The sequence below is a fragment of the Formica exsecta genome, unplaced genomic scaffold, assembly GCF_003651465.1.
Source record: "Formica exsecta isolate Colony F162 unplaced genomic scaffold, ASM365146v1 scaffold21, whole genome shotgun sequence".
Taxonomy (NCBI): Eukaryota; Metazoa; Arthropoda; class Insecta; order Hymenoptera; family Formicidae; genus Formica; species Formica exsecta.
The window spans coordinates 4,099,472-4,110,442 of record NW_021849398.1 but is presented as its reverse complement, the minus strand read 5'-3'; the positions used below and the strand labels follow the sequence as shown (position 1 = coordinate 4,110,442).

General features: G+C 34.9%; 3 protein-coding genes across 7 annotated transcripts in view; 2 read left to right on the top strand and 1 right to left on the bottom strand.

Moving 5' to 3' along the window:
- LOC115235056 (splicing factor 1-like) overlaps positions 1-2,688 on the top strand; it is an 8,705-nt gene extending 6,017 nt beyond the window's left edge. Inside the window, exons 6-11 of the mRNA XM_029806591.1 lie at positions 1-65; positions 187-293; positions 388-554; positions 772-930; positions 1,012-1,286; positions 1,822-2,688. Coding sequence (XP_029662451.1) covers positions 1-65; positions 187-293; positions 388-554; positions 772-930; positions 1,012-1,286; positions 1,822-2,380 — 1,332 coding nt within the window. The 3' untranslated portion in view covers positions 2,381-2,688. The remainder of the gene's footprint in view (positions 66-186; positions 294-387; positions 555-771; positions 931-1,011; positions 1,287-1,821) is intronic.
- A 2,149-nt stretch (positions 2,689-4,837) lies between these two features.
- LOC115235112 (NADH dehydrogenase [ubiquinone] 1 beta subcomplex subunit 9) lies at positions 4,838-6,227 on the bottom strand. Of its 2 annotated transcripts, none has more exons than XM_029806707.1 (2): positions 5,981-6,227; positions 4,838-5,246 (listed from the first exon to the last, which is right to left on the bottom strand). In XM_029806707.1, the coding sequence occupies exons 1-2, from the start codon at positions 6,088-6,090 to the stop codon at positions 4,925-4,927; spliced, it is 432 nt and encodes a 143-aa protein (XP_029662567.1). In that variant the 5' UTR covers positions 6,091-6,227; the 3' UTR covers positions 4,838-4,924. The 2 variants fall into 2 exon arrangements, with proteins under 2 accessions (XP_029662567.1, XP_029662566.1); XM_029806706.1 differs by lacking the exon at positions 5,981-6,227 and adding an exon at positions 5,596-5,854.
- Positions 6,228-6,509: 282 nt separating this feature from the next.
- The window catches only part of LOC115235109 (FAD-dependent oxidoreductase domain-containing protein 1-like), a 7,082-nt gene continuing 2,620 nt past the window's right edge, over positions 6,510-10,971 (top strand). For 2 of the 4 annotated variants that reach the window (XM_029806699.1, XM_029806701.1), the window contains exons 1-4: positions 9,083-9,199; positions 9,310-9,502; positions 9,969-10,271; positions 10,430-10,930. In XM_029806699.1, the coding sequence (XP_029662559.1) occupies positions 9,413-9,502; positions 9,969-10,271; positions 10,430-10,930 (894 nt within the window). In that variant the 5' untranslated portion in view covers positions 9,083-9,199; positions 9,310-9,412. Of the gene's footprint in view, positions 6,888-7,023; positions 7,228-7,318; positions 7,455-7,530; positions 8,309-8,857; positions 8,988-9,082; positions 9,200-9,309; positions 9,503-9,968; positions 10,272-10,429; positions 10,931-10,971 lie in introns of those variants that run through there. The other 2 variants (XM_029806702.1, XM_029806700.1) reach the window with 2 other exon arrangements.

Below are 10,971 nucleotides of genomic sequence, written 5' to 3'. Positions count from 1 at the left end.
CGTCATAATTTGATTCAAAAAATCCTCAAAATCAATCCAGAGTTTAAACCACCACCAGATTATAAGTGAGTTTTTTATAGATTTTGCAATATATACTTTAAATGTAATATATATCTTTGTATAACTAAATTTTGTATAATGTGTTTATATACATTTCAATATTTATATCTATTTTTCTTTTTCCAGGCCACCAATAATACGAGTTCATGATAAAGTAATGATTCCTCAGGAAGAGCATCCTGATATAAATTTTGTTGGCTTACTTATTGGACCACGCGGAAATACGCTAAAATGTAAATAAATTGTATTTTGCGAAAGATTATACTGATACATTTATATAATATATATAATTATGTCTTAATTTTCATTTCTATGAAAATTTTCTAGCTATGGAAAAAGAAACAGGCGCAAAAATCATAATTCGCGGAAAAGGGTCTGTAAAGGAAGGAAAGGTTGGCAGAAAGGATGGACAACCTTTACCAGGCGAGGATGAACCTTTGCATGCATATATTACTGCAAACAATTTAGATGCCGTGAAAAAGGCTGTGGAAAGGGTACGTTTTTTCCTCATTCATTTATGACATTCCTTTTCTCATCATATTTGAAAGCTGTATAAATGTGAAAGAAAATTATGGTATCGAATATTGAACATAATATATATTTGATACATTTATATAATATATTTATATTGTTAAACATTGAAACATACAGTAGTTAAAATATATAATGCATTGAGAGTTATATATACATTAAACTGATTTATGTTGCCAGATACACGAGATTATTCGACAAGGTGTCGAGGTGCCAGAGGGCCAAAATGATTTACGACGTAATCAATTGCGCGAGTTGGCTTTACTGAACGGAACTTTACGCGAGAATGATGGACCACGTTGTACCAATTGTGGAGCTTCGGATCATAAATCTTGGCTGGTTTGTGTAACATTTTATATATATGAAAAAGCTTTCTTATATTTTTGGAACTAATATATAATTTTTGATGAAATTTTTTAGTGTCCGGATAAACCAAATGTAACGAACAATATAGTATGCTCGAGTTGCGGTGGTGCGGGACACATTGCTCGAGATTGTAGATCGAAGAGACCTGGTCAAGGAGGTCCGACTGCCGCCGGAATAGGAGGAATGAGTCAGGCCGGAGATAAAGCCAAGATAGACGAGGAATACATGTCGCTAATGGCAGAATTGGGAGAAGGCCCACCACCGGACAGATCAAAGACAGGTCAAGCCAGACAGAATCCTAATCCCAATTATCCTGGACTTTTTGACAGGTAAGATAATTTTCTCCTTTTTTTTCCTTAGTTTTTTAACAATAAACTATATCAGTGCTGGGATTTACTTGCACATTTCGGCCCGATTCCGTGGCTCACGCCTATTGCCCCCCACTCATCGCTCGTGCGTTAGCGACGAGTCGCCAGATACGCGTAACTAAGGAGCGCGACGTTTTGTCTCAGGAGCGTCCGTATATAAGAATGCCTAAATATAATAATAAGACAATACTCTTCTATAATTAAAAGTTTTTCTTCAATATTTTATATTTCATTGATATAAAATATTGAAGAAAAACTTTTAATTATAGAAAAGTATTGTCTTATTATTATATTTGGGCATTCTTATATACGGACGCTCCTGAGACAAATCGTCGCGCTCCTTAGTTACGCGTATCTGGCGACTCGTTGCTAACGCACGAGCGGTGAGTGGGGGGCAATAGGCGTGAGCCACGGAATCGGGCCGAAATGTGCAAGTAAATCCTAGCACTGAACTATATAAAAGAGACTAATAAGCTAATCATACTTTTTTTTTCAGACAACAGCCACCTCGCGCGCTAATGGCTGCCCCAGCACATCCACCGCCGCAGATGATGCAGGGCGGTCCGATGATGCCACCACCGGGTATGGCGCCGCCCCCACCATGGAGCCAAGGTGGCGAAGGGATGAATAACATGAACATGCAATGGCAGCCGCCGGTGAGTATGCCACCGCCACCAGGTGTGATGCAACCGCCTCCGCCACCGCCTGGTTCTACCACGCAGCCCAACATTCCACCATTAATGCCGTGGATGGCCGGCAACAATCAGCCACCGCCGCCGGGCCAGATGCCACCCACGCAGATTCCGCCACCCGGGATGGGCATACCGCCGTGGCAGCAGGGTCAACAGGGACCGATGCGACCGCCACCGCCAGGCACGGCGCCGCCTCCGGGATTCCCAGGCGGATGGCAGCCACAACAGATGGGTGGCTGGCCGCCAGCCGCCCCAGTCCCACCCCCGCCTCAACAACAAACACCAGCACCGCCCGGAATTGACCTGAACACGCTGCCGACGTTGCTGGCGCAGCCGCCACCGCCACCTCCGCCCACCAGTTAGTCCTAATCGCGTAATGAGTGAATGACTTCCGATTCTGTACATTAGCGAGATAATATCGATCGCGATTGATGGACGAAAGTTAAAAAAAAAGGAGTCTGGAAAAGGTATTGTGTCCAAATAGAGTATCGTAAAAGAAGATAAGGATAAAACAAGAAACTAGAACCAAACGATGAAATTATATTGCAACTTTGATTTGAATCATCAGTTTTGAATTTTTTCTTTCAAATGGTGTTGTTTTGATACGAGGTTATCAAAATCCTGATCATTAAGAAAGAAAAAGAGAGTTTTGTGAATTATGTACTTTGGGACAGTGGATAATGTGTCGATAAATATGCCGGACAGTGGACAGACAACATGTCGATAAATATGCCGGAAACGTAAATCATACTAGAACCAAACGATGAAATTATATTGCAACTTTGATTTGAATCATCAGTTTTGAATTTTTTCTTTCAAATGGTGTTGTTTTGATACGAGGTTATCAAAATCCTGATCATTAAGAAAGAAAAAGAGAGTTTTGTGAATTATGTACTTTGGGACAGTGGACAGCAACATGTCGATAAATATGCCGGACAGTGGACAGACAACATGTCGATAAATATGCCGGAAACGTAAATCATATGCGTCAATGGAATATTTAGTTTTAACTAGATACCAATTTTAACTTGCTGCATGTAAGAAATTCTGTTAATATTATGAGACAACGCACGCGAATTTTCTCATAAGAGCACAAGTGTAGCCGATTCTATATTTTTTTTTTTTACTTTATTCCATTTCCGAATATTGCTTCCGAAATCAAATCTATCAATGTTGAAGAATTGTAACATAGGAAAAAAAAAACATTTGTTCATATATTTTATTTATATATAAGTAACATGCGCACGCGTAAAAGGTTATATATGTATAATTCATAATTCTTAGCGTGAATTGATATTCGATGATATTTTTTTCAATGATAATGATGAAATTGCAGAAACCTTTGCAACATTTTCATATTTTGAAATATGGCAATTTATTTGCAAATTGGACATACAAATTTCAGACCTTTTGAATCTTTATGCATAAGGCTCTTTTATTCTGGTACTTTAATCAACTTGTAATAAAACCATGCAAATTAGTCGAAGCAGTCGCGTGCTAGACAAATTTATGGACGATATAGGACAAAGATTGAGACACTGGCGACTTTAAATTTTTAGTCCAATCGTGTATCACCATCCAAATTATTGCTTCCGTAGCATGTATGACATAATCTTTGATCGTAAAATGTTATTCGGATTATATATATACATTTATTAAAATAGTCATGATTATGTTACATTATCAAGAAATGAAGGAATTTCCTCGCTGCTAAAATTTAAATTGACAAACAAAAATTATCGCATCAATCTCTAATTTCGCGAGTGACATTTTTCTTTTATAGATAAATAGATAAAGAAATTTTGCCCGTTATTATTGTCATGACAGTTGGCATTCAAACGCCATTCCAAGTGTAATAATTAGCGTAATTTTTATATGTTATCCACGTGTTAAAACAAATCAAATCACCAAACTTCAAATTGCATATTGCTTTATATATATGCTAAAATTAGTATTACCTATTATATGAAATGTATGATGAATTAAATTGTAGAGAAATATGTTAGGTTGCTTGGTATGTATTCTGATTACATAATAAAAATATGTATGAAACAAAAAATCTATATATATATATACATATACATATATTATACATATATACACCCACACACAAAAAAAATGAGACACTAGCGAAAAAAAATTAATAATCCAATCGTGTATCACCATCCAAATTATTGCTTCCGTAGCATGTATGACATAATCTTTGATCGTAAAATGTTATTCGGATTATATATATACATTTATTAAAATAGTCATGATTATGTTACATTATCAAGAAATGAAGGAGATTTCCTCGCTGCTAAAATTTAAATTGACAAACAAAAATTATCGCATCAATCTCTAATTTCGCGAGTGACATTTTTCTTTTATAGATAAATAGATAAAGAAATTTTGCCCGTTATTATTGTCATGACAGTTGGCATTCAAACGCCATTCCAAGTGTAATAATTAGCGTAATTTTTATATGTTATCCACGTGTTAAAACAAATCAAATCACCAAACTTCAAATTGCATATTGCTTTATATATATGCTAAAATTAGTATTACCTATTATATGAAATGTATGATGAATTAAATTGTAGAGAAATATGTTAGGTTGCTTGGTATGTATTCTGATTACATAATAAAAATATGTATGAAACAAAAAATATATATATATATATATATATATTATGTATTGCATGGGAAATTTTCTTTCGTTTCTTATATTCTTGCATAATTATATATACATTATATCAAATTCTAATTTTTTGTTTGTGAAAATGTAATTTTAGATATTTTTCTTATGTGTAATAGGAACGCTATTTCATTCAACAAAACTTTTCATAATAATAGACATTATATTACAATATTATATCTACAAGTTATATCGTATTGATACAGCATAAATATATATTTTACAGATATCTAATGATCTTTGATCTTCTTCTCTTCTGGATAGGTTTTATAATACCATTCCTCATATTCGTCCTTCATCTGTTCACGACGTGCAAAATATTTCGGATACCTAGCTTTCTCTAGGGGATGCCAAAAATCTAAGACCCAGTCTGGAGTCTCGCCTTTTCGGCCGTATGCTCCTCCTGTGGCTGAATTGGCGAACGTCTTTGGTTGGAAATGCATCTTGGAGAAAAGTTCTTTTTCTCCTTCTTGTAATAGATATGTTGCATAACGCATGTCTTTTATATCTTTGTTTTTATCAAAACGGTCTCTCATTAATACAGCCTGGATTCTGTAGAGTAAAATATAAAATTCATATATGTAATTATAAGAGAATATAATTGTAATGACTACATTATTAATTTATTGTAGATCGATTCAAATTAAAATAGTAATATAGCTGAGTAAAATTACATTTGTTTTATTTTTTTATTGAGTAATTTATGAATTGCAATTATCTGCAAGGTAGATTAAGTCTTCGCTTTAATTGTACTTTGTACACATTATATGTCATTACTTGTTTTTTTCTTTAGAATCTGAATTTGTTTTATTTTAAGCATCTAAAGTACAGCATTATATATGAACGTGCGTGCGCACATACACACACACTGACACATTGGCTGTCAACCGATGTCACATACCTGTAATCATGCGTTCTATGATACCAATCTCCCAAGCAACGAAGTGCACGCTTATACAAGCTACATACTTTCTGCGAATGCGGCACAAGCTCCGAGGGAATATGTGCCATGTCGTTTTTATGTAAAGAGATCGCACAATTCTCTCTCAAAAACGCTTTCTCGAAATGTATGTGAGATTACATGAACGTAACAAAGCATGAATCACCTAAAACAACAAGTAGATCTGCCGAATGTTTATTAGCAGACGACACAACGCAACTGACATCTTGTGAAAAGCAATAGACTTAACGCGATAACCAATCAAATTATAACTTTACGAAATTTTTGGTATGCGTTGTCGCGTCCACACACACTGACACATTGGCTGTCAACCGATGTCACATACCTGTAATCATGCGTTCTATGATACCAATCTCCCAAGCAACGAAGTGCACGCTTATACAAGCTACATACTTTCTGCGAATGCGGCACAAGCTCCGAGGGAATATGTGCCATGTCGTTTTTATGTAAAGAGATCGCACAATTCTCTCTCAAAAACGCTTTCTCGAAATGTATGTGAGATTACATGAACGTAACAAAGCATGAATCACCTAAAACAACAAGTAGATCTGCCGAATGTTTATTAGCAGACGACACAACGCAACTGACATCTTGTGAAAAGCAATAGACTTAACGCGATAACCAATCAAATTATAACTTTACGAAATTTTTGGTATGCGTTGTCGCGTTTTGTATGTAAGAGCCACACCGTCAACGACCAATCTGATAATTCAAAGCGGTTTTGATTGAGTATAGCATTACGCATTATTTTCTAACATTGTAATGCGTTCTATTATACGCAAGAGAGCTACAATAGCAAACGAATATTCAAGGTATAATAAAAGTATTCGCGTTCACTTAATATACACGTGTATACAACAAAAATAAAAAGGAAAGAAAAAACAAATTACGAACGAACACGCGTTTTTCGCGAATAAAACTAGAGATTTCCGGCGCGGCAAGGACGACGGAAATTGACGGAAGCGCGACGGAAACGAGCGAACTCGCGTCGCCCCGGCGACATTGGGCGACATTTGTCAACGAGTATTGACTGGTGGACCTTTTTATCATCGAGCGATTTTCGCTGATTTGCGAGGTACGCATATTATTTGCGGCCGGTCCGGAAAATTTCACATCTGATTCATATCGAGCGACGTTCGACGTTACGTCCGTGTGCGCATTACACGCCATAATGACGCACGCACAATCGTAACGCAGCGCGATAAATCCGACGAATCGACAAACCTTCACCGGTGGGTCATATCGCTCCGCTGTGTCGGGCTTTAGTCGCGCCAGGGCGGGAATATGAAAGTGAAATTGCGAAGGCGATATTACGATATGTCGCACGAATTATATAGTGAAACTGCGAATTATTTTTTCTTTTTGCAGATTGACCCGACTAGCCTCAGAATTTGCGCGAGAAGATGCCGCCGACGATGCCGCCCGACTCCCATCAAATTTCACTAAAAATCATAGAGGCTATTAAGCAACACCCAGTGCTGTATTGTACCGAGGTGAAGGGCTTGTCGATTAAACTGCAAGAGTTTAAGCAGAAAGTTTGGAAGCGCATCTCAGACGAGCTTGGACTAGATCGTACGATCTCCCTTTTCTTTTTTTTCACAGGTTGCATAATGCTTTTATGTGTCATTGTTCTTAGATTATTAACGTTACTCATTTATTGCAGCAATGTGGGTGAGATTGAAATGGAAAAATCTTAGAGACACATATTGCCGTATCTTGAAATATAAGAATAAAACAGAAGAGGGTGTCAGAAGGAAAAAATGGATCTTTGAGGATTATTTAAACTTTTTAAAATTTCCGTAAGAATTTTTTTATAGCAACAAGAGACAGTTAAATATCTAAACTACAATGTCTTAACCAAGGATATTTTGATAGGTACGAGGTGGATTATCAGCCGCAATGTGTAGAACTGACTAAGGAATATATACAAGACATAAATTCGGGTGAAATAAGTTCTGAAGGTTTGCTGGAACAATTAGAGGACCGAAATGATGAGGACTATAGCGAATACTTGGAGATTATAGATGACACAGCAGCTGATCCAGTTCTTGTGGAATCCGAGGCGGTAGAAACTTTGGACAACAATGACGTGCAATTAGATACTCAGAATATAGTAGTTGAACAAGACATGACACAGCAGGACATTGATAGTTATGTCCAACAGATACAGTCAAAGTATCGAAAGATACGTCCAAAACGAATGAAGGTCGACCATCCTCCATCTACCTCGAAAGCATCCTATAATGTAATAAAAAACCCTTCCTTTAAAGCTAATAATGCAAGTGCACTTGATACTGGTTCAGTATTTAGCCCTATTTTCATAACCAGCCCGTTAACTAGTACACTTACCTCACCTATAAAAGGATCGAGCAATGTGAAAGATAATGACGCCGCCAATTTTGAACAAGTTTATTTGGCACCCGAGAGTAAGAGTAGTATAGAACTATTTTTCGACAGTATGGCGCAAACGGTGAAGAAGTTGCCGCCAAAGGCACAGGCGGATATCAAGATGAACATCTGCAAGATTGTTACAGAGACGGAAGTGCGGTATTCTGGCCAGAACAAACCACAAAGTACACAACAATTTATAGCACCGCCTGGCATGATACCTAAGCTAGTATTGATACCTTGTAACATGATAGATAATCAAAATGTTAAAGATTGATTCATTTTTGTTAATTGCAATGTGGGTAATGTTATCAGACTTGGCAAGTTAATTATGATTGTTTTAGTCGATAATTAGAAATTGCTCTAATTTTGTATGTATATAAATAATGATATTAAACACATGCTGTATATACATTCAATTATATACAATGTATGTACACTAACATTAGTATGATTATTTAGGTTAATTATTTCTTACAGCAAAAATTTATTCGCGTAAAAAATCTTAAGAATCGTTATATGAAAAAACGTTTTAAAAGCAAATGATATATTACTATCTAAAAACTCAATTTATATTAGAAATAAATACATTTTTTTTGCATATATGTATATATATTTATAATAAAATATTTATAATTCAAATCAATTATACAGATAAATATTATTTTTATAAAGTAGATTATTGTTATTGTATTATTTTTCATAGCTGTGTGAAAGAGGAATTTATCAGAGGAAGAAACTTGCGTAAAATCTCATTGTAAATATATCTGGAAAGATAAGAATTGCAATCATGATTGCACAATATACATTTTTTATTATTAGTAGAAGTTCAGTATATTTTTATTGATAAGTAATGTATGTTCCATCACACAGATTAAGGAAGATTTTAATATGTTTCAAATCAAGAATCACAAGTTGAGCAACTTAATAATAAGAGTGAAGAAGTAAGAAATCTATTATCAAAGTTATTCTTTTACACGATTTTTATATTTTCGATTTATATTTTTCTAAATGTTACTTTTTATTTCTCGGGTAAAAGCAAAAAAGAACTCAGTAAATCAGCTGTGTCTCGTATTGTTTCTATTTATGTGTATCGGTATAAACTCTCGGTAGGTGCATCATATGCATCAGAGTTTAGTTCAACTTTTATAGCGCGGTAATTATCTTGACAGATGTGTTAACTTGATTCCGTAGATTACTGATAAACAATAATAAAAATTTTTTCTGTTTTTTACCATCATTATCTTTCATATCGCTGATAAACAGTGATAAATGTTCTCTGGGATAGTAAAAGGCTAAGAGAATTGATTGAGAACGAATGAGATTTTTCATTCTCCGGTAACAAAGTCGAAAATTGCGGTCGAGAAAGATGTTGCGACATTTGAAATGCGGAAAAAGGCACACCGATCTTCTGAACCAGTGCTCGGCAGTTCAATTCATAAATTTTTCCAGAAAAAAGGTGCGGTACATACATATTAAAGGTTAGATAGCTAACAGATGATATTAAATTTATATGATTAAATCCATTGAATTGAATGTAATAGTTTATTTTTCCAGTAATCCCATCGAAATTTTGTTTTCTTCTAAAGCGAATGTGTGTGAATATAATAATTGTCACTGTAATAATAATTGTAATTAATACATAAAGGCTTCACGCATCTCTTTATTGTTTATCATGTGCACTTGCACACTTTTATTTTACGTTTTAAAATATTTTATATAATTTTCATTTATATATCTCTATGTTGCATTCTCTTTTTATATATTTATATATATAAAATGGAATAAGTATATATTCCTTTTGAAGAAAAAAAATTCTTTGGGGGAAGGAATAAAGAAAACTGGTCTAAAACATGCAGTATAAAAAGTAACAGAGACTCTTATCTTTTACTATAGTTTATAATAGTTGTATATAAAATTTACAGAGTTCAGAGATCAAAGATGATGATCAAGATAGAAAAAAATATAGAAAGTTTGTAGACACTACCACTCAGGGACAAAAAGCATTGAAAACTTTACAACAAGATTGGAAGGCATTGAAAAAATATCTGTCTAACAGAAAGTTTTCAGATTTTGAAAGTTTTCAGACGGGATATGAAATAATTCCTGACCAGTGCGATATACTCATTATTGGTGGTGGTGCAATAGGCAGTGCAATAGCATACTGGTTAAAGGAGACAGTGCATAAAGAAGAATTTCGTGTTGTTGTAGTTGAAAAAGATCCCTCGGTAAGATATTAATTTATGTGAATTTTCTAGTCTTGAAATAGTATTTTTTATTTCTTTTTTAGTCGATAATAGTTAAGAGTTTATAAATATATTGATTATAATTGTATGTATTGATTATATTGATTGTGTAATGTATTGATTATATTTTTATGTTACAGTATGCCAAAGCTTCCACAACTCTTTCGGTTGGTGGCTTGCGCCAACAATTTTCTCTTGAAGAAAATATTCAAATGTCTTTGTATGGTGCAGAATTCTTACGAAATATTAATGAACATTTGAGTATTCCCGGAGAAGCACCCATTGACTTGAATTTTCACCCCTATGGTTATTTAATTTTGGCGACCGAGGAGGGTGCTGAAACTTTAGTACAAAATTCTAAACTGCAGAACTCTTTAGGAGCGAAAAATGCAGTTCTTACTGCAGAGAAATTAAAGCGCACATTTCCTTGGTTAAATACTGACGGGATTGCGGCGGGTTGTCTTGGACTGGAAAAAGAAGGATGGTTTGATCCATGGTCCCTCTTGTGTGCTTTGAAAAAGAAGGCTAGTCATTTAGGTGCTCAGTACATCAACGCCGAAGTTAAGGCTTTTCAGTATAGTAAGATTCCAGCTAGTTATGACAAGTACATGAATCCTCTCCAAAGATTAAGTAGTGTAGTGGTAAGTGCATATTTATATTTACATTATATTACATATATATA